At 40.0% G+C, this 22385-nt stretch overlaps 1 protein-coding gene and 1 long non-coding RNA gene across 5 annotated transcripts in view; both read right to left on the bottom strand.

Annotated features, from left to right (window-relative positions):
- Nucleotides 1-19921, bottom strand: part of LOC125263517 (E3 ubiquitin-protein ligase TRIM39-like) — a 30619-nt gene extending 10698 nt beyond the window's left edge. For 2 of the 4 annotated variants that reach the window (XM_048182519.1, XM_048182516.1), the window contains exons 1-4: nucleotides 19611-19921; nucleotides 18814-18891; nucleotides 16254-16795; nucleotides 16047-16139 (exon numbers count right to left, since the gene is read on the bottom strand). In XM_048182519.1, coding sequence (XP_048038476.1) covers nucleotides 16047-16139; nucleotides 16254-16795; nucleotides 18814-18880 — 702 coding nt within the window. In that variant the 5' untranslated portion in view covers nucleotides 18881-18891; nucleotides 19611-19921. Of the gene's footprint in view, nucleotides 1-16046; nucleotides 16140-16253; nucleotides 16796-18813; nucleotides 18933-19610 lie in introns of all 4 variants that reach the window. The other 2 variants (XM_048182518.1, XM_048182517.1) reach the window with 2 other exon arrangements.
- Nucleotides 19922-20415: 494 nt separating this feature from the next.
- On the bottom strand, nucleotides 20416-21326 carry LOC125262823. Its single transcript, XR_007183622.1, has 2 exons — nucleotides 20900-21326; nucleotides 20416-20627 (listed from the first exon to the last, which is right to left on the bottom strand). It is a non-coding gene; the product is annotated as an uncharacterized LOC125262823 (long non-coding RNA).
- Nucleotides 21327-22385: the final 1059 nt, after the last annotated feature.

Below are 22385 nucleotides of genomic sequence, written 5' to 3'. Positions count from 1 at the left end.
TTTTAGGGGGGTTTCCTCATAATCCCACAACTGAAGTACCTTCATCCTGCACTGTTTGCAATGAATGTGTGTGCCTTGTTGAGGAGAGATGTGTTATTACTTTACTAAGTGATCAGTGGCCTGTTGCACAAAGCCAGTTTCAGCTGCTACCCAGGTAAGTTCGAGATTAGTTTGAGCAAATTCTGTTTTTTCAGGCTCAAGAAGGAGGATTGATTTTTAGCGGGTTCCATGGTAGCCTAATTTACGCTACACGGCTAACCTGCTCCATAGCAGGTTTTATTTTGGGTTAGAGATCACAAACCAAAACTGGACCAATCAGCTGTGAGTAAAGTGGCATGCATAGAGACAGAGCAACACGCATCATAATCTGAAAACCATGCCCACCGGGGGGAAAAACACTTCAACAGTTCCCATTGACTTTATACAGCGTGAGGCTGCCTTCTTGTCATTTCTGGCTTATAACAAAAAAATAGAACAATGTCTAAAAGCTGCTATGTGACATGGTGTACAGCAAACAAGCTAAAAAACCCAGAGCTAAGTTTTTATAAGCTGTCGACCCCCAAAATAAACTGTTTAAGGATACAAAAGTGGATACAGGCAGTGAGACTGAGCGCAAGGGGTCATATTACTATAAGAAATACATTGGAGGAGAATGTATTCGGCAACAGGTGAAATAATTCTTTGACATGGTTAAAAATAATGTTCTTTTTTTTTTTTTTGTTTAGCATAAACTGTCACGGATTACATTCCTCTCCAATGTATTTCTTATTGTAATATGAGCTGTTGCGCTCTGTCTCACTGCCTGTAGCTATCCACTTTTGTGTCCTTAATAAACATTTGCTTTTTTTGGGTCGACAGCTTATGTTTGCTGTCCTAGCTGAGACCATAATTTTTCTCTCTTGTCATTAGTTGTGTCTGTCTTTCACAAACTGAGGACGCACCAAATTGCCAAACTAAACACACTACAGAGTGACAACTCAAGAAAAAAGCTCTGCAAAGCAGTTCTGTTCAAAGGCATTTAGCTCTAACTCTCCCAGACCCTACAAAGGATTAGCTTGTGACACAAACTAAATAAATAGCTTCGTCCAGCTTGTTTACTTCGAAACGGAAGACACTCCCACTTTTGACGCAAGGCCTCATGGGGCATAGGAAACTTGTGGATAGGGTGTCTAGTGTTTATTATAATGTCTATGCATTGAAAACTCTGGTCTGATGACGCAAGAGTTGCAACTATGGCAGCTGAGAAGGCCATTCTTTCTGTTCTTTTTTTAGATTTTTATTTTTTTTTGGATCCTGATGAAATGACGTGTTTAATACTGAAAAATATGCTTGTTGTTACAGTCACTGCCCTTGCCGTCCAGAATAAAAGAGAACATCCCAATTGAGTGAAGGGATTTGTGGAAACTGTGGTTGCTAATTGACCCTTCGCTAAGCCCCACCCTCCTTAGTTACTGTTGGTACGCCTGTCAAGCTTTCGCGCCTGGCAAGTCTATTACAGTATGTTTGCACCGGTGTCAGACATTTCCAAGGAGATAATTGGTCATTTTTGGCGAACAGGTGAAATATCTGTGAGAGAAAGACAAAAGGAACTACAGTATACATTCGAGGGATATATCCACGGCATAATATGCAACCGATTAGAAAATAATTTGATCAAAATTGAAGCTAAAGCCTAGGTCCCAGCGCAAGCTGCAGCCGCTTCATATGCTGACCATTCAAATGGGAAACACACAAATTGAGGAACAGCTTTGTTCATCCACAGCAGGTTAAGTGAAATTTGTGAAAATAACCTAATAATTATAAATCAAACAGCTTATCCATAAGTCTTGTGGAATAAACACAAGACATTAGCCTGACCACTTTGCAATGATAACATTCTCCCGCTTATATGTTTAGCGCGCCAGGCTACTCCGTCTTGCCTTTAATAATCTTATTTTATGTTCAAATATATGCATTATGAACAAAGATCCGTCGTTATGTCCAAGCAATGATGTGCTGAGTTAGCTAGCTAGCTAACCTACCCGTCAGACTGTCCTACCTGGGCTTACTGCATGTGCACACATCAATATTAATCACATTAATCATTGTTGTTATGATAAATAACACAAAATTACTGGGGTAGGTTTAGTGTTGGGGTAGGTGTAGACATTAATAAAGCACAATCTGATAAGTAGCATTTTTCGCTATCGATTTATACTTGTTCTAACGATTAATTCTATATCATATTGTGTTACCACTACTGTACTTGCATTATTATAAGGGTTGGGGTAGGTGTAGATGTTAATAAAGCCATAAACCATGTTAATATCACGCTGGAAGCACAATCTGATAGGTAGCATTTTTCACTATCGATTTATACTTGTTCTAACGTTTAATGCTATATCATGCTACCACTACTGTACTTGCATTATTATAAGGGTAGGTTTAGGGTTGGGGTAGGTGTAGTTGTTAATAAAGACATAGACCACGTTCATATCATGCTGGAAGCACAATCTGATAGCATTTCTGACAGGGCAGGCCTAGCACAAATTTTCAGAACACCGGCATTTCTCCCCTTGGATTTTAGGTGTCAGGAAGGGAAAAAATTCCACCACCCCGTCCAAACTTTTAGGATACCGGGTAGCAGATTTACACAATCCCTACACACAACGCTTCGGCATGTTTCCCTCGCTCGAAAGCTTGACAGACCTCCCATGCCTAGTTATGGTTGCTAAACCACGATTGGCCTGTGGCGGTTTTCGGGCGTGGCTTAGCAAAGGGTCAATTATTGTGATCCAACATTTGCCTTGCATTTCAGGATGAAAAGACGAACATTTCAGGTGAAGGATAATCCACTTCTTATCTCAGAGACTCTTGCTGTGTCCTAATTCACTGTTTTTGTGAAGAAAAAGTATATAGGCTACTTTTGAGTGTGTAGCAGAAGAGTATGCAAGCTTTCAGACATAGTACTTCGTCATAATTGCAGACTTTCTGTTATGCAACCTGTAACCGTTTTTAAACCGTCCTGTCAATCATCTTGTCACAGTTAAAATCCTCCACATACAATACATAGTTTTTAGTCACGCAACTGTCGCAGAGCCCTGGAGGGCAAAAACAGCCATGTAACTGAAGAACTGTAAAATATGTGAACAAGATGTAAGTTTTGGGCTCTTTTGATCCATATACAGCACCTGCAGTGATTTCAATCACTAAAAACAGCAGGACGATTTTTTAAATGTGAAAAACACTAGGGTGGGTTGCACCAATAAGGATTAAATTAAGCAAGGTTTAACATTAATCAAGGATTTGTTGATCTTGGCTTTATTTTAAATCGAGTTTTGTTGCACCACTTAATTTTAAACACAGATTAACTACGCAGAAAGACCGTTAGAATAAAGGGCTGATCAAGCAGCATAGGCGGAGGGTGAACCGACGTCAGGCTAAAGAATCATAAGTGCAACCCACACTTAAAATGCCTTAATGTACTAAAACAGTGGTATTAGTTTAACCCTTTTTGATGATGCATAGGCTACTATATACAGACGAGCAGATGACCCCAGACACAACGTGTTCCCTTTCGAAAGGGAACTTCAACTCTGCGCTGATTCGCGCTATGGGGACGTCACTCGTGACCCGTGTTCGAAATGCCAAAAATCACAACACTCCAATACTATTGGCCGGCGACAGCCAATCACGTCAAACGGCGCGAACCGTGACGTATAAAGGGAGCGCCTGGGGAAACAGCCAACATCCTTTTGTCTTTTTGGGACTGTTTTGTTCGTTTGCCATTTACTCACAGAACTTCTGCATTGCTAAAATGTCTGAGAAATCGTTCAGGAAGTGTGCTGATCCTTGTCCCAGGTTTCTAACACCAGAGGACACACACAACCTGTGCGTTATGTGTCTGGGCAAAGAGCACGCGCGGACAGTACTCTAATTGTGAGCGTTTGTCCATGAAAACGCTCCATTCTCGTTTGGCCCTCTTCTCGAGGGGAGAGGCGTCATTACCATTGCCTGCTGGTTCCGGCCCCGCTCTTGCTGAAGCGGAGCGGCAGCTGAAATCATGGGGCTCTCAGGTGGAGCTCGCTGAGGAGTTTGAGAGGGGTGTAAATCTTTCTCATGCCGAAGCGACTGACGAGGACGCGCTTCTGGAGGATGATGATGTCCTGTCTCTGACATCTTCAGATCCAGTGGCGAGTGCTCTTTTGGCTCAAAGCCCCAAAGAGCAGGAGATGGCCGAGGAGGGAGAAGCGAGTGAGCTCGCGGCTCCTCCTGGGCCGCCCTGCGCGGCGTTTTCGGAGTTACTCGAGGTGGAAGCGGGAGCGCGTGAGAAGGGAGCCCACTCGCAGCAGGTTAGACGATCGGTTTCTTTCTAGCCATAACCCGGTAACTCCGGCAAGCCTTCCATTCCTTCCCGATCTGCATTTTGAGATCGAGAGGGCATGGAAGAACCCATTCTCGGCCCGAATTCATCGACATCAGCAAGCTAATTTTGCTGATGTTGAGGGATTGGGCCAGCATGGGTATGTGTCGATGCCACCTATAGATGAGATGTTTGCGAACTATCTTGCTACAGGGAGTGCACCGACACTGAAAGCTCCGGCCCTGCCATCCAAAGCGCTGAAAGTGACGTCACGTTTGAATGGCAGGGCTTACGCCGCTGCAGGTCAGGCTGGTGCGGCATTGCACACAATGGCAGTGCTGCTTGCGTACCAGGCTGATCTGTTTACAGATCTGGATCAGGGCCAGGGTTTGTCCGCTGAGGCGGTCACGGAGCTGCGCCGAACCACGGATCTCGCTCTGAGGGCCACCAAGCAAACTGCCACCTCGATCGGTAGATCTATGGCGGGCATGGTGGCCACGGAGCGGCATCTGTGGCTTAACTGTGCGGACATCGGGGAGAAAGAAAACCGCTTTCTCCTCGATGCCCCGGTTTCGCCTACTGAACTTTTCAGCACCTCCGTGCAGGCGGTGGTTGAGAAGTTCAGGGAGGCGAAGGCGCGCTCCGCTGCATTTAGATCTTGCATCCCGCTCAGATCCAGTTCTGGGCCCAGACACCCGAGACAGCCCGGGCCGTCTCGAGCTAAGGTTCAGAGGCAGGCCCAGAAGGCTAGTGTCGCAGCTCGTGCGCCTCCTCCTCCCCGGAGTAAGTCGCAGAGACGGCGGGATGCAAGGAGGAAGAAGCAGGATCTGAGGGAGGTGATCGAGAATCGGTGCCAGCAGCGCCGATGATCGATCTCCTCTCTCGCGAGGGCCATTTTCTCGCCCTCGCTCTTCCTTCTTCCTCCACCTCCCGGTAGCGTTCTTTGACATCTATATGGTACGGGCTTTGACAGTCGGGCTGACAATGTGGGCCTATGATGAATATTTTTCTGACGGCCCGCCATCTGGCTTGATAGTGAAAGTGCTTTTAGGCTTAAAAGAACTTTGGATTTTATCCTTTTTCCGTGTGGAAGAAGTAAGGAGAAATCTGCGTTCTACGAGCCGCAGGAGGTAAGCCAGGTCCATTTTTATTTCCTAAATGTAGACCTTGCTTTTCCTGTATAGCTTCCCGTGCATATAGTTGTTGTTGTTGTTATTATTATTATTAAGGGGTTATTTGGGCAAATAACTGAATGCTAGGCTGGCTGTTTTACAGGCAGGCAGCTGATGGCCGCTTTGTTATTTTAGCCTCCGGTGCTTGTGTAGCTTCTCGGCTGATACTGTTTGTAGCTAGAGCTAGCACTCGCTATTTCAGTTATTTGTGTCAGATTGGCCAGTTTTTCGGCCATCTGATGCTGTCACTTGTGTTGCTTCATTTCTTCTTATATTCAGGAATAGTGAAGCCCGAGCATGGCTGGGTCTCTATAGGCCTTAGCTAGCGGCTAGGCTAGAGCTAGGCTAGGTGTTTGTTTGTTTACATCACCCCTGTTAATACTATCCCCTTGCGGTTGTATACTTCCTAGTTCTGGCCTCCTCCTGAGGGAGTCGGTGGCCGTTTTTGCCCATATTCCCCTTCATATTTATTATGTAGGCGCTTTAGTCGGATAAACAGCTGGGGTTTAGGCTGTTATTAGCCTCCATGATGCTGTTTGTCTTAGGCAGCAGGCCCTTATCTCCGAGGAGATAAGTTGTGCGTTACGCTAGGCCCCGCTGCTTGGAAACTTTCATGCTTTATGTTTTTCACGTGAATCAAGTTTGATTTAATGGTGTTTTGGCTTCTTAGCCCCCGTTTTCCTGGGTTCAGTACAAATATCTTATTTGTCCTACGAAAAACATTTATCCGTATGGATGGCATGTATGTTTAAAGTCTTTCGTTGCTTTAAGGTTCTTAGACTGTAGCCCTGCATATTCATGTGAGCTTACTTTGTGCTGCCACAGGTTACACCTGTTTCTGTGATAGCAGGCTAGGTTTAGCCTCTGTCTATGAATGTGGTGTTTTGTTGTACTCCCCGGTTAGGGTCTGTGTTTCACTGAGTGCATCACCTGTTGGATTGCACACTCAGAGTGAGTGTAGGGATTCCTATTCTGGTTAGAATAGTTTTTTACCTCGACCTCTCCCAGTCGTTTATAACCGCAGCAGCTGGTTTTCATTGCTGTTAGATTGTTGGCTATTATTATAACCTCTCTGTTATACAGCTTGTTTTTGGAAATACAGCGCTGTTGGTTTACGATTTTTAGTTTGCTCACGCTTTTTTAGCACTGCCTCGGGCTTATGCTCATGTTATCTGTGGCGTTAGGCCTTATAGGCCTTCCTTAGATCATGCATACTAGCATACTTTTACATTGCCTGTTGGAATGTGTACGCTTAGGCTCAGGTTGTGTAGCTAGTTAACCCTTAAGTTACCATTTAGGGTTTGGAACTGGCCCTCCTTGAGCTTGGGCCCTGTTATGACCACAGGCTGGTGCCACATGGTGCTTAAGGTAGCAGGCCTTACCAGGCCTCATTTGTAGCTTCTGTGTTGGCCCAGCTAGGCTGGTCGTATACAGATTCATGCCATGGTTGAATCATGTCTCATGACACATGCCGCCATCAGCCACGCCCCTTCCCCCTCTGTACGAGTAGGCCTTGATCAGGCCTTTCGTTGGGTTGTGTGGTATAGCGTGTACTTCTCCTTCCTATGGTTTCTCGAGTACTAGCTGTCTGGTCAGCATCTGTCATGTGTTACCCTGTGGTTCCCACGTGTTCATGGAAGTTGTTGGCCCCTATTAGGGCCTCCTTTCAGTGTTAAAGTGAGCATGTTGGCACAGCCTGTATGGGTTTTTGTATGTCTCTTCACCATGGGTGAGTTATGACTGCACTAGCTAACGCCGCGTGTTTTATGAAGTCGTAGGCTTTTTACAGGCCTCCTTTGCTATCACGCCGGAGTTTGGCTTTGTACTCCTCCCGCTTAGAGAGTAAAAGGTGTTTTACTGAGTACATTTCTGAGTGCATTTGTTTCCTTTAGCTCTAGTTGAGCTAAATAGTTACCCTGTCTGTTACTCGGTTCTATTCTGCTCCTAGAACTCTAGTGGCCGCTAGCTGACGCCGCGTGCGACAGGTAGGTCTTAAGGGCCTCCTGTGGAGCATGCTGGCATTCACCTTTTCAAGGTTTTCTCCCTTATTATTTTACTGAAGCAGTAAAAGGATTTGTGTCGCTGGCTGGCCGGGGCTCGGGCTGACTAATGACCTCCTTTGTAGTCGGTCTGTTTAGCCTGAACCATGATAACACTGCCACGAGCTGATGCCATGTGTCTGCTGAGGTTATAGGCCCATGGGGCCTTCTTTAGCATGTGATGGCGTATGCTGTACTCCTCTTGCTTAAAGAGTGGAAAGGTGTTTTACCGAGTACACTGCTCGTTGGTTTGTGTTGGACGGGCTGTTTTCGTGGGCACTCACAGCTATTTAACTACTTGGTGGTCATGCTTCCAGCATGCTATTTTTCAGGTGCCTGGCCTTACGGGCCATCCCGTAATATCACCTCATGTGTTTAGTTTCTGTAGAATGTTTAGTTCATTATTAAGAACTCTAGTTATGTTGTAGGCCCTTTGTTCCGGCCTCCATGACTATGTACCCACAGTACGGTCTGTCTGTTAGGCTGAGCTTCGTACTTCCCTTTGGGTTGACTGTGTAATTGTGCTTAGCTCCCTAAACTGGTCATTGGTTGTAGACTTCGGTGAAGTCTCCCATTCAGACTGGCCCCAGGCTGGTTTGTGCTCCCCTGTATCAGGGTTTCTTAGCGCACAGCCTATTCAGCACTTTGTCAGTAGCTGAGTAGATCCTAGGATGAGTGGTTGTACTCCCCTCATACGAGGGTTAATAGTGTTCAGCTGAGTTCCGCTCTCCTGGATGCCCATCTCTGCGTGTGGGTTTGAGTGCTTACTGCCTTTTGCAGTCGCTCTTTCCTGCTCTCCTTTTGGAGTTTACGCTTGGAGATTCTGTATATCAGACAGGGTTGGCCAGGCTGGGCTTGGTTTTCGCTAAGTCTAGCTAGGCCTCCTTGGTGGCATTGGGGGTGATTCTGTGATTCTGGGTGATGTTGGCTGTTACCCCAGGCGCTCCCTTTATACGTCACAGTTCGCGCCGTTTGACGTGATTGGCTGTCGCCGGCCAATAGGATTGGAGTGTTGTGATTTTTGGCACTTCGAACACGGGTCACGAGTGACGTCCCCATAGCGCGATTCAGCGCAGAGTCTCATTCCCTGTTCTCAGGGAACCATGGTTACATGCGTAACCTGAGATGTTTTCTTTATAATGGGTTTTGATGGGAAAAAAAACGTTTAACGAGAAACCTTGTTTCATTAATATGTTGCATTAATATTCTGTGTACATTTGTTTGCCTGTACAAAGTTTGCATAATCAATAAGGTGTATATTAAATTTAGTCTTTTAATATCACTGTCTTACTATATTAGATCCTACTACAAACCTGGTAAAAAATAGGCTTGTTTGAGATGAGCAAATTCTGCGCAGAACCGATCACCGGTGATCACCGCAAGATGTATGCCGGTTAGAAATGTGTCCAAGGGTGGGCCGCCTTGCTCTGATGTCATGCCGACTTGTGTCAAAACATAGACTGTGTCAAAAGTCTTGCGAGGGCGAGGCGGCCTCATCGGATTCTGCAGTTGAGCGCAGTTGCTCTCCACTGACTGCGCTGACCAAAAGCACGATGGGAAACGACTTCCTGATGACACAGTTTAAAGCTTATTGGTTTAAACAACCATGATGTATTGATCTCTTTTAAAATGTTTGATTTTAAAACTTTACCCTAGTGAAAAAAAAGTATACTAAGTATACTTGCAGCAAGACTAATTATTAGTATATTTCAAGTGTGTTAATTATTAGTTCATTTAAAGTGTGCTATTTTGAAACAACTAATTTTGTACTAAGTATATTTAAGTTGAAATTAAGTAGTATTAAAATACAACTTTAAGTATATTTAGTATACTTATGTGTGCTAAATTGGAACAACTTCAAGTATACTTAGTACACTTTAAGTATATGCCTGTGTAGGGACTAATTACATGCTTGATTAGTGATATTAAAGTATACTTAATTTGTGTTATAAGTATACTTTATTTGTGTTAAAAGTATATATTTTTTTGTTATAATATACGTTGTATTATAAGTATACTTTATTTCTGTTATAAGTATACTTTTATTTGTGTTATAAGTATACTTTATTTGTGATTTAAGTACATTACAAAATAATTACAAGTGTCTTCAGAAAACACAAGCATTATACACTGAATATATTATTTTACAGGTAATAGTATATACTGTATGCTCAGTACCTTTGGCTTATTCCAAATATTAAATATTACACACTTTGCAGTCAATAACAATACACTTTGTTATTACTTATACTATAGTCAACATTTGAAGTGGATCAAAACCTTTAATCAAAGTTGTCCTAACTTTTTTGATCCACTTCAAATGTTGACTACTGTACTTTGAATTACATAATCTCACATAATACAGTTGTGCTACTATTTAAATACAGTTTAACACATTTTCCCAAAGTTGAATGCATTTGTTTTCAAGGCCATTAAAATAAATAAAATGTAACAACATCACTAATGAAGAGACATATTTCATTGACAAATCCAATAGTTTTTATTTAAACTTAGATTCAGCAAAACTTACCATGTTTTTCATTAAAGAAAAAATATATATACAGTACAGTCCAAAAGTTTGGAACCACTAAGATTTTTAATGTTTTTAAAAGAAGTTTCATCTGCTCACCAAGGCTACATTTATTTAATTAAAAATACAGTAAAAAAAAAAACAGTAATATTGTGAAATATTATTACAATTTAAAATAACTGTGTACTATTTAAATATATTTGACTAAGTAATTTATTCCTGTGATGCAAAGCTGAATTTTCAGCATCATTACTCCAGTCTTCAGTGTCACATGATCCTTCAGAAATCATTCTAATATGCTGATTTGCTGCTCAATAAACATTTATGATTATTTTCAATGTTGAAAACAGTTGTGTTTTTTCAGGATTCCTTGATGAATAGAAAGTTCAAAAGAACAGCATTTATCTGAAATACAAAGCTTCTGTAACATTATACACTACCGTTCAAAAGTTTGGGGTCAGTAAGAATTTTTATTTTTATTTTTTTGAAAAGAAATTAAAGAAATTAATACTTTTATTCAGCAAGGATGCATTAAATCAATCAAAAGTGGCAGTAAAGACATTTATAATGTTACAAAAGATTAGATTTCAGATAAACACTGTTCTTTTGAACTTTCTATTCATCAAATAATCCTGAAAAAAAAATATTGTACACAAATATTTTGTACAATTGTACACATTAAATGTTTCTTGAGCAGCAGATCAGCATATTAGAATGATTTCTGAAGTATCATGTGACACTGAAGACTGGAGTAATGATGCTGAAAATTCAGCTTTGCATCACAGGAATAAATTACTTAGTCAAATATATTTAAATAGTACACAGTTATTTTAAATTGTAATAATATTTCACAATATTACTGTTTTTTTTTTTACTGTATTTTTAATTAAATAAATGTAGCCTTGGTGAGCAGATGAAACTTCTTTTAAAAACATTAAAAATCTTAGTGGTTCCAAACTTTTGGACTGTACTGTATATTGGACCATGGTGACCCTCTATACACAAATACAAGGGCTGGGCGATATATCGCATGCGATTCTCACGCGCATTTCGTCAGTAAAGCCGGTTCCCTGATTACCGCTAAATCGCCATCACCTGCTTTCAAATGGAGCGCCTTTTAATAGACAGAGCCGTAGTTCACGGACAAGCCACGCAAAATCGGGTTCATTATCGAAGTCGATTCATCTTCGATACTGAACGCGATTTTGCGTGGCTTGTCCGTGAACTCGTGCGAAGAATTTCGCATTTCGCTGCGTTCCAAAGTTCAAGTTTAGTGAACTCTGACCTGCGAATTCGCATCACGTGAAGATGTGCAACCAGTAGAAGATCAATTCGTCACGGCATGACCTCTTGGCTGAATTAAAAGAATTATATTTTTTGCAGTAAAGTCGAGTAGGTTCTATATTTTTACATTTTGAATGTATTGCTTTAAGTTATGTGTTGAATTCATGTTTATAAAAAAGACGTTGTAGACCGTTACGTCATATCACGACCGTTACAGCATCCGAATAAATTTCGCACGTTCAAAGCATAGACTGTAAAAAAATATGGACGTAGTGTCCGTGATGTCACCCATAGAGTTCTGAACAGCAGTTTTGACGCGTAAATGAGGCCGCTGCCATCTTAGCTGCACGTGACCGCACGTCACTCACGGATAACTGAAAATGGGTTAAAGAGGCGGAACGAAGTTGGAGCCCATGCGACTTGTTGCTGAAACCACGCCCGCCCTAGCTATCTATCTTAGATACTATCTAACATATTAATAAAGATAGCAATATCATTAGAAAGTACTAAAGGATTACTGTCAATCTACGGTGATTTTTTTTACGATAACGTTATGCTCCAACACCAATAGGCTAATTAATTTGTGTGGGGTGTGCAAATAACACAAATCAAATGGGATTTCATACCTTTATAATGAAATAGAGATCGCGAGATGAATCCAATCCGTGGCACTTGGGTAAAATATATATGTACCAGATGTATATCTCTCAAATGTTCTCTCAAACTAATGAGCACGTATCCAAAGTATAATTTTTCAAAATAGTGCAGCAGTTTTAGTTATATCCAAGCAGTGCTGTCGGAGTTGTATATCCTCCTGGTATTGTCATTGTAGTAAATCTCAGGAACAAAACCTTTAGCCAATGCCACGACGATCCAACAACTTGTGTTCCGCATGTGAGCACATGTACACAGACTGACATCTGTCTCGAGTATGCAGCAAGCCATATATTGTATAAAATAATACAGAAAAAAGCACAAATACGACTGAGATGCCAAATTCAGCGGCTGAAATGAGCTGCTGAGGTAACATGACGGCTCACAGACAGCAGCGACATACCTGTCACTCAAGTGACCACGCCCTTAATTATGCAGAACTTTAAGGCTTAATATAATTTAAACAGATGAGCTATAAAAAAATTCACCCCCCTCAGAGTTGTCATGAAGGGCAAAATTCGGAGTATAGACCAAAACCACAATATGAACCAGACTGTAAACATGTTTTTTTCTGCTGTAAACTTGGCTAATTTAACATGATGGTCAATGAGATTCTGCTCACTTCTGCAGCCTGTCCCTAGCGGCCAGTCGATGAATTGCAGTTTAATTCACTTCTGTACTGGCTTCACGAGAAACTGGGGGAGGTTGCCGCTTGGTTCAAAGTCTAGTGTGACCGCGGCTTTACTTGTGCTGCTGGTGTGTTGTATAATATAGATTTGTGTGTACGATTGTAAAATGATTCTGCAGTGTAAACTTAATAAACATTTACACACATTTGGAAATTGTATAGGCTACACTGCATATACTAAATTGGCTTGTAATGCATTCATACTGAAATAAATAGCAAAAGTAATATAATGAATTCCAAGGATGAAGAAGTAAACTTAAAAAATATACTCAAATTTAACATTAGATACACTACAACTTCAGGATATTAAATAATGTATTTTTAAATATACTTTCAGTGCATTGTTACAATGATCATTTTCAGCACACTGTTAAAATATACCTCAAATATATGTTTATAAAGTGCAAATAAATACACTTTTAAAAAATAAACTGAACTTACACTTCAAGTATATTTTTCTAAAATATATTTTTTAGAAAATATACAAAAGTACAATTATTTTAAAGTGTGTTAAAAGTTGCATTGTGAAAATATGATACTAATATACTTTTTATATATTTAATGATAGTACATTTTTTGTTAGTATATTTGCAGTGTACTATAGAAAAAGGGAATATATTTAAAGGTCCCGTTTTTCGTGTTTTTTTGAAGCTTTGATTGTGTTTATAGTGTGCAATATAACATGTGTTCATGTTTCGCGTGTAAAAAAACACAGTATTTTTCACATAATTTACTTATCTGTATACCGCTGTTTCCACTGTCATAAAAACGGGCTGATGACTTCCTTGTTCTATGAAGTCCCTCCTTCAGAAAAACGTAACGAGTTCTGATTGTGCCAGCGGTTCCTGTGTTGTGATTCGACAGCTCTGAGCGAATCTTGCCCGGAAAGGTCACGCCTCTTACCATAACGTGGAGATGCACGCGCTCAGTGTTATTGTAAACATGTCTTTAATTTTACCCTATCAATTTGAGCCGGGATCAGACCCGGTGATTGGACTGCGGGATGAAAATAACAGCGTTTCGACGACATGGCGACAAACACACTCTACAAACGCAACTCTTGTGTATTCCTGTGGGCGGAGGTTAGTCAAAAAACTGTTTTAGTGACGTCATTAAAGAAGGAAGTAGAGGGATGTAGTCCAAACTGGCCGTTCGATGTAGGCGACTTCTGTTAAATAAAATATCTCGCTTGGCATTGAACTTTGAGCTTTAAAATTTTACAGATTTTATTTATACTCTAACAACAACATTACACACTAACTAAAGTTTGAAACATGGGATCACAAAGAACGGGACCTTTAAAATACAATAAAGTATACTTTTTTTCACTAGGGTAATACCATGTTTTTATGTGTAAAAATAATGTGCAAATATTCGCAAACTCTCTGACACTGCAATCTGCGATGGGTTATGTGAACATGTCAAAACATGTCTATAATTAAAGTTAAAATGAGTGATACTCACATCTTTTGAATGGAAATAAATAACAAGTACTTTGGGTGTCTTGTTCATTATGTTTATTTTCATATAAAAGCAACAGAACTTAAATTACATCTAGTTTATCAGCAACACAGCGCACGTGTCGAGTGTGATTCCTGTGATATCCACCTTTGATCTCATAGGTGTCTGATCCATACGAGAACAGAGAACTGTCTGTCTTGCCTGCACTCTTTTCACTCCTCCCCTCACTGCAACCGCAGTTTTTTGACCTGAGGGAGCGGTTCTAGCAGACCAATCACAGCGCTTGCGGTCGGCGTAGAATTGACGCATTGTTACATTTTTGAAGAGGTGCAGGTCAAGTTACGTCGTAGGCTATGCATGCTACACACAGCCTACTCTGTAGCTACAGCGTTCACGTGACTCAGAAGTATAAATCAGCCTTATTGGTTGGAGGGGAGTGGTTCAACACAAGCCGTCAAACTGACGTCATCAGAAAAGGAACGCCATTCCAGACCTGAAGTAACTGTTCAGATTTTGATTAAAGATTACCACAACAAACTATTTTTTTCTGTGTATTAACTTGCACGGATCAATTGTTCACCACAAGACTAGTACTAGTAATATGTGCTAACAAAGTAAATAGGGTCAATTTTGATTTCATGACAACTTTAAATTTAATTTCCTACAGTTTCGGAGAGAAATGTAGACGCACGTTGATCTGCCAGTCATGGGTCTTTTATGCGGAGAACCCTCCTCATCTTTGCATAATGATGCATTTAAAAGTTGATGACCAAATCGCATTGTTATAAAAGTTAAAAACAATGCTGTTGCAGATGAAATATAATGTGGATAACTTTTTGTCAGGTTAGATACTGATTATTAATCATTCAAACCACTTTATCTTAACTGCTTTACTTAACCGTTGGTCTTGAACATTATGTTTGCTCATTTTTTTAAAACATTTTTTATTCATATTTGTAGTTCTAAGTGAATCCTCGTCTACAGCGCAATGGGTAATGGGCATTATTAGATGCTAGAGTGTGCACAGATCTGCACTCCAGATTCTAACCGGAAAAAGTCGACCATCCGGGTATATTTGGAATACTCATTTCAACATACTATGATTTGGGACACACTAACGCTGCATCCGAAATAGAATACTACTCTACTACATAGTACAAGAAAAACAGTATGCGAACAGAGTAGTATGTCCAAACTCATAGGCTGCATTCCACTCCAGTTTTAGACATGCACTCACAAACTTCCCTAAGTACTTCCCCTTGGGGGAATCCCTGCTGCCAATTTGAAGTGCGTTCCACTTCGTGAAGTGGACGAGGGAAGTTTATATGGACAGACCCTCGCTCCCTCGATTTTGTTCAGCTAGCTTTGTGCAAAAGGCCATAGGTAATCACAGCCGTGTTGATATTCAGACCAATAGCGTGATTGTGAGTGTGATAAGCTATTGTTTTTAAACAATAATTAAATAAAGAAGTTACTATAATAAAGTAACTTACATTTTAGACAAATTATTTTCAGTCATTGTCTGTATTTGCTCCGACCACCGAAAAGAATAAAATCAAAGTCACAACACATTGTAGTGATTCATTCCTGAATGAATCAGTGTTTTGAATAAATCATTGATTGCATAAATCAAAATCAAAAATACCCATAAAGACAGTTACTTGCCGCCACCTACTGGTCTATCGATGTAACCTGCAGAAAGAGTCACTTTAAAATCCCCACCACTAAAACACAGTAAAACAAACACAGACAAGCGTAGAGACAAACAATGAAAGTACCAGTGCTGTTGTACTGTATATCAGGACTCTCAGAGGACTGCACTAAATTAGGTATAATACATACTTAGATTAATATAATTTAATTATTTTTAACTCACTTTTCTGACTTCTGATGAGTGTTTGATTTCCTGAATCTTCTTGCTTCTTTCCTGGATCATCTGCTGCACATCTATGTGTCTTTTTAGTTGAGTCTATAGACAGAGAACAACACAATATGTTTTCATAACTGATTTTTTTTCCCCTCAAAAAAAAAAAAAAGTGATTCATATGAGCCCTTTAAAAACAGTTTTGTCAGTAACTTCTACCTTTTTCTCTTCAATCTCCTCTTCTAAAGAAACAGTGTTGTGGTTCTTGTGATCTCCGTCAGTGCAGGACAGACACACGATTGTCTGATCATCTCGACAGAACAGCTCCAGAGGTCTCACATGTTTCTGACATATATAGTCCCCCAGATTCCTCACAGGATTGATCAGTTTGTGTTGCTTTAAACCTGCCACTTTCAAATGAGGCTCCAGGTGAGTTTCACAGTAAGAGCTCTGACACACCAGACACGACTTCAGGGCTTTCAGCTTTCTTTCCTCACAGAAGTCACACAGAACTTCAGGACTTTTCATTTTATAGTGATCTACAACTTCTCTGAGTGTGGTATTAATCTTGAGATCAGGTCTGATCTTGAATGTTTCTTTACAATATGGACAGTTGCAGGTCTGGCTGTTGTTCCAGCACATATTCAGACAGGTCTTGCAGAAGCTGTGTCCACATGGAGTGCTGACTGGATCAGTGAACACGTCCAGACATATAGGGCACTGAAGCTCCTTAGTCAGTGGGCCGCTGGAGGATGACACCGCTGGAAAGAGAAATTATAAAAATATCACCTGCACTAGAGTGTAATGCAAGAGCTTGTTGAGAGAATGTCCAGAATCTGCAGAGCTTGAATCAAAACAATGAGTGGCTACTTCCCAGCCAGCAGAGCCATGTGGGGCCCAAATGGGTTTGACCTGGGCTATCTAACTGGGACCCAGCCAGTTTTGCACCCAGTTTCCATGTAGGCCCCACATGGATTTGCCCAGATGAAATGAACACTGCTTAGTGTGCACACTACAGGCTGTTTAATGTAACACTTAATCAGTGTTGGAGGTAATGAGATAATTAAGTGATTGAATAATGATTTTGTATTAGTGAAGAACACCTGCTGTTAACAAGCATAATCACTGAAGGAAAGAGAAACACAAGAACTACTTCCAGCCACAGCCTTGGATGAAATCAACTGAAGATAAAATACATCACATCTCTCAAGATCTGATTAAACAACTCCACAAACAACATTAGCTTCACTTATTACTAACCAGGGGTGAGTTTCCCGAAAGCATCGTTGGTGAACCATGGTCGTAAGTCCCATTGAACTCTATTGGTAACGACGGAACTTGCGACCATAGTTCGCTTTGGGAAACGCACCCCAGACTGACTTTATTTCTGTCAGACATCTACAGAAGTTCGTATTAAGAATTAAGAAGAGGCTTAGATGTTGATTACTTATTTGAAAGTAATAGTTTGATTTGATGTTACCATTGTGGCGATTAGTGTGTGCTTTAGTCAGGCTCTTGACTTTTTAACATTAGTTTTTCTCTTGACAGCTGGGTCTGTTTGTTATGGCGAGAACAGCAAGAGAAAATATAATCAGATGCTGATTGATGATAAGAATATAATCATCATATATTGGCTTAACTCATTGATATTATGTGGGAGGTTTATACGGGTAGCATGTTATTAATTCTGTTTTATTGTTATGATTCTACAGCAAGAGAATAATAGAATTTAATCAGAACATCAAACGATTTATAACACACCATTTACATATTTTGGGCTCCTGTGAGTTTTACTCGCACACAGACATCAAGAATCAGCATATGAATCTCAACAATGGTGACATGCTTCAATGGTGCAATGCATTCTGGGAGCATCATACGAAACTTATCCATGGCTCCCAGAATGCATTGCAGCATGAAGCATGTCACCATTGTTGAGAATCATACGCTGATTCTTGATGTCTGTGTAAGTGAATCTTGCAGGAGGTTTGAAGTGTTTAGTGAACAATGTGTTTTTCAAATTTTCTGATTGAAACATTTTTATTGTTGTAATTCTAGAAGAGATCCAGCACAAAGTTAATCACATTTTGCTCATAAAAAGCTCAGCCATTAGATCAATGAATTAAACCACTAAATGACGACTATATTTTTATCAGTTAGCAGCTGACCACATTGTCTCTTGTTTTTCTTGCCATAACGAACAGCCAGAGAAAAAATTAAAAGTTATAGTTAAGAGTCAAACTGCCTAACTGAAGTAAGCGCTGACCTCGATCACGGTGACATCAAACCAAACTTATTTTCAACAAATCATCAACATCTAAACCTCTGGTAATTCTCAATAACAACTTTTGTAGATGAATGTCAGAGATAAAGTCAGTCTGGTTAGTGATAAGTGAAGCTGGTAATGCTGTTTGTGGAGATGTTTAATCAGATCTTCAGAGATTGAATGTCTTTTATCTTCAGTTGATTTCATCGAAGGCTGTGGCTGAAGTCATAGTTCTTCTTGTTTCTCTGTCCTTCAGTGATTCTGCTCATTATCACCTAATTATCTCATTAACTCCAGCATGTTTCTGTGTTTCATTTAACAGCCTGTAGTGTGCACACTGAGCAGTGTTCAGTTCATCTGGGCTAACCCATGTGGGGCCTCTATGGAAACTGGGTGCAAAACTGGCTGGGTCCCAGTTAGATAGCCCAGGTCAAACCCATTTGGGCCCCACATGGCTCTGCTGGCTGGGTTTCAATTAGATAAAATATAAGACAGATTTGATTATTGACTCACATGGAGGATCATCCATGCTCCCTCTCCTTTTTTGTGTTTTTGGTAGTGGTGGGGAAGATTTTTCCATTGTTCTTCACTCTTTATGACAACAACAACAACAGCATCTTAACTAGGAACTGCTGTATATATTAAAGGAAAAGTACAGAAAATATTTTTTCCCCCTCAAAATTAACATAGTTTGTTAAATTTAATTTTGTTTTAGGTAAATGTATTTTAAGCTGCAGTGTACTTCAAATGAAATAATAAACATTTTATTTTGTGGTAGACAATGAGCACGCTCAGAAAAACATGCAAAGAAATTTGCTGTTTATATTAAATAACATAACATAAAACATATCTTTTAGAAATATTCTGACAAAAAAGTCTTACCACAAAATAAACTGAATTTCAAGTCTTATTTCATCTTGTCAAGCATCTCCATTCAGACAGTCATACTTCATGTTTCTTAATTCTTTATAAGGTGTGACACATATGTGCAGCAAACACTGTAGCAGGTTCAGCAGGTTTTTCTGTGTCTCAGTAAGGGTTATATACATACTTCCTGTTTTTTTCTTGTGTGGCAAAATGACAGAAATGCCAAAATTTACTTCACAACCAATCTAATCAAATTCATGTAGCTGACTTAAAAGAGTTATGAACAGTCTTATAGAAGAAAATGTGACAAGCTTGTAAGAGTTGCCAGTTTATGCAAACAGCACAAGGTTCAGTTTAACTTATTCCAGTTCAACATAAACTCAACTAAACCAGATCACGTCTGTTAGAAACCTGTTCAGCTCAATCTCTCTTATATTTCTTACCTGTGAGTATCTGATGTGTTCACAAGTCGTTGATCTCTTCAGTCATCCATATCGTTGTTGATCAAGTTAGTTTCACTCTCTCCGAATCTCTCTGAACTACAGTGATGTCAGAGCTCCTCCTGGTATTTGTCTCTGTATTGGGTGTCATGTGTGTCTGTTTGTATTAGGTCTGATGTTTCTGTCAGGTCATGAACAAGAGAAATGAGCAGACTTAAAAAAGCTTGATTTTGGTGATATCTATAAAAAGTTTCCAGGACAAATGCTGCTTAGCTGTTTCATAAAATCATAAGAATCATTAGACAATCTGAAGGTTAAATCTGATATGTTAAGGGACGTCTGTCACTCTCATAGAGGCTGAGTTTAGTCTGTGGGAACTTGCTCAAAACAAAAGTGATACTACAATTTCTGGATAAAAGGCTATGGACTTTAACGTCTCAAACACAAAAGAAAGCAGCAGTTAAATGCTGGGAGCTTCTTGGCATGAAGATTAATCTCAGTGTTTGTTTGAACAACTAGTTTTATTATACTAGTTTTACAAATTAGTTTTAATAACATTCATTATGATTGTTGTCCAAATTATTTTAATCCAAGAACTGGCCAAACATCAAATCATTGTCTTATTTCGGTTTTATTTCAAAGTAAAAAACAAAAAAATTCTAATGACATGACCAACTTTTACATCAGCTATACAAGTTTAACAAAACAAAAGTAATGGATATCCAAAAGCAGGAGGGAAAGGTTTGGATCCACTGATACATCATAAATAAAAAGATTCCAGTATTATGAGCAGTTCTGGAACATGTTGAAATACATATTATGCGATAACAGGATCTGAATCCATCAGAGACTAAAAATCACTTGAGAGCTTCACTACGGTCAGGAAAGAAGCAAACACAAGAGTGGAGAAATACTGGGGAAGATCCAGACGTTCTGAACCGGAGAGAATCAGGACTGACTGAAGAGGTTTGTGTGAATGTCTGTGAGTGAAACTGAGGAGATCCGTTAGGCCGAGTAATCCTGCAGAATCAAACAAATCAAACTATTACACAGAGAAAAACACTCTGGATAAAGAGATGAGCTAATATGAGTGAGAGCTTTGACAATTTAAATTTACATTAAATTATTAACAAAAGATTTCTAACATTAAGCAGGATAACATCAGAATATGCAAATACGGTCATCACTGATTGGTCTGTAGTGACATCATCTGGCACATTCAAACTTCAACAATATATTTAGCAGCAAAAAAGTTGTTTATATGTGTATGAGAGAAGTACATCTGAACTTACCGCTCTGGGTTTCTTGTTTATCTGTTAAATCTGTAAGGAGAAAACAAATCAACTCCATCATCGTCAGATAAACTAAGGAACCCATTTAAAACTCTGCATGCAACTAAAACCCAACATGTCTATGAACTCCACAAGCATGCAGCTGAAAAATAAATACAAAACCAAATCAAAACTGCAGCAACATCTGCGAATGATGAGGTAGAAGCAAGCAGCACAGCATTCATCCACACGACGTGGACGGCCCTACTCAGCTAACGGACAGAAGACATGGGAGTGAGAAACAGGAAGTAAAACTGAGACTTACTCAAAAGTCATAATCAAACATGCCAGAGGGGCTGAAGGGGCAGCGTTAGGAAGGAAGAGAGCATCAGAGGTTAGTGCACTAGACCGACCAGCACATCAATCCCACAGTGGACTAGATAGGGCAGGGCTGGGCAAACTCAGTCCTGGAGGGCCACTGTCCTGCAGAGTTTAGCTGCAACCCTGATAAAACTCACCTGTGTGTAATCCTGAAGACCTTGATTAGCTGGTTCAGGTGTGTTTGATTAGGGTTGGAGCAAAACTCTGCAGGGACGGCGGCCCTCCAGGACCGAGTTTGCCCAGCCCTGAGATAGGGTGTCAACACTTGGGTTTATAAATAGACACTAAAACATCCTCTATAGGGCCAATATTAGACCCTAACTAGTGCTCATATTATTTAATGAGAAACGATCCTGGATGCAAACTTCAACTGCTCCAATGAACATATGACAAAATCAAGATTCGCCATCATTTTTGTGGCTTAATGACAGGATTATATTGGCAAATGTATTTTGTTCACCAATAAAGAAAAAAATCAAAAGGGTCTAAAAATAGTTCATATATTTATCTGGTTGACATGGAGCAAATAAATCTCAAACCTCTAAGAGTCTGCTGGCAAAAAAAGAACGCAGCAGAGCTTGTAATAATACAAGAATCAACATTGGCTTGTCGAGAAATGAGGGATTTGAAATGTTGTAAACTGGAGATGGTGTTTTTTTATTACTCAACAGGAGAGTAAGGTATTTTATTGAACAGATAAATAACCATATGTAGCTCTCTAACACTTCATTGTAAAGCATGATCTACAGGTGCTGGTCGTATAATTAGAAGTTGATTTATTTCACTAATTCCATTCAAAAAGTGAAACTTGTATATTATATTCATTCATTACACACAGACTGATATATTTCAAATGTTTATTTCTTTTAATTTTGATGATTATAACTGACAACTAAGGAAAATCCCAAATTCAGTATCTCAGAAAATTAGAATATTGTGAAAAGGTTCAATATTGAAGACACCTGGTGCCACACTCTAATCAGCTAATTAACTCAAAACACCTGCAAAGGCCTTTAAATGGCCTCTCAGTCTAGTTCTGTAGGCTACACAATCATGGGGAAGACTGCTGACTTGACAGTTGTCCAAAAGACGACCATTGACACCTTGCACAAGGAGGGCAAGGCAC

The sequence above is a fragment of the Megalobrama amblycephala genome, linkage group LG2 (genome assembly GCF_018812025.1).
Source record: "Megalobrama amblycephala isolate DHTTF-2021 linkage group LG2, ASM1881202v1, whole genome shotgun sequence".
Lineage (NCBI taxonomy): Eukaryota > Metazoa > Chordata > Actinopteri > Cypriniformes > Xenocyprididae > Megalobrama > Megalobrama amblycephala.
Note: the sequence above shows the minus strand (reverse complement) of the source record. Positions and strands in the feature narration are given on the sequence as shown.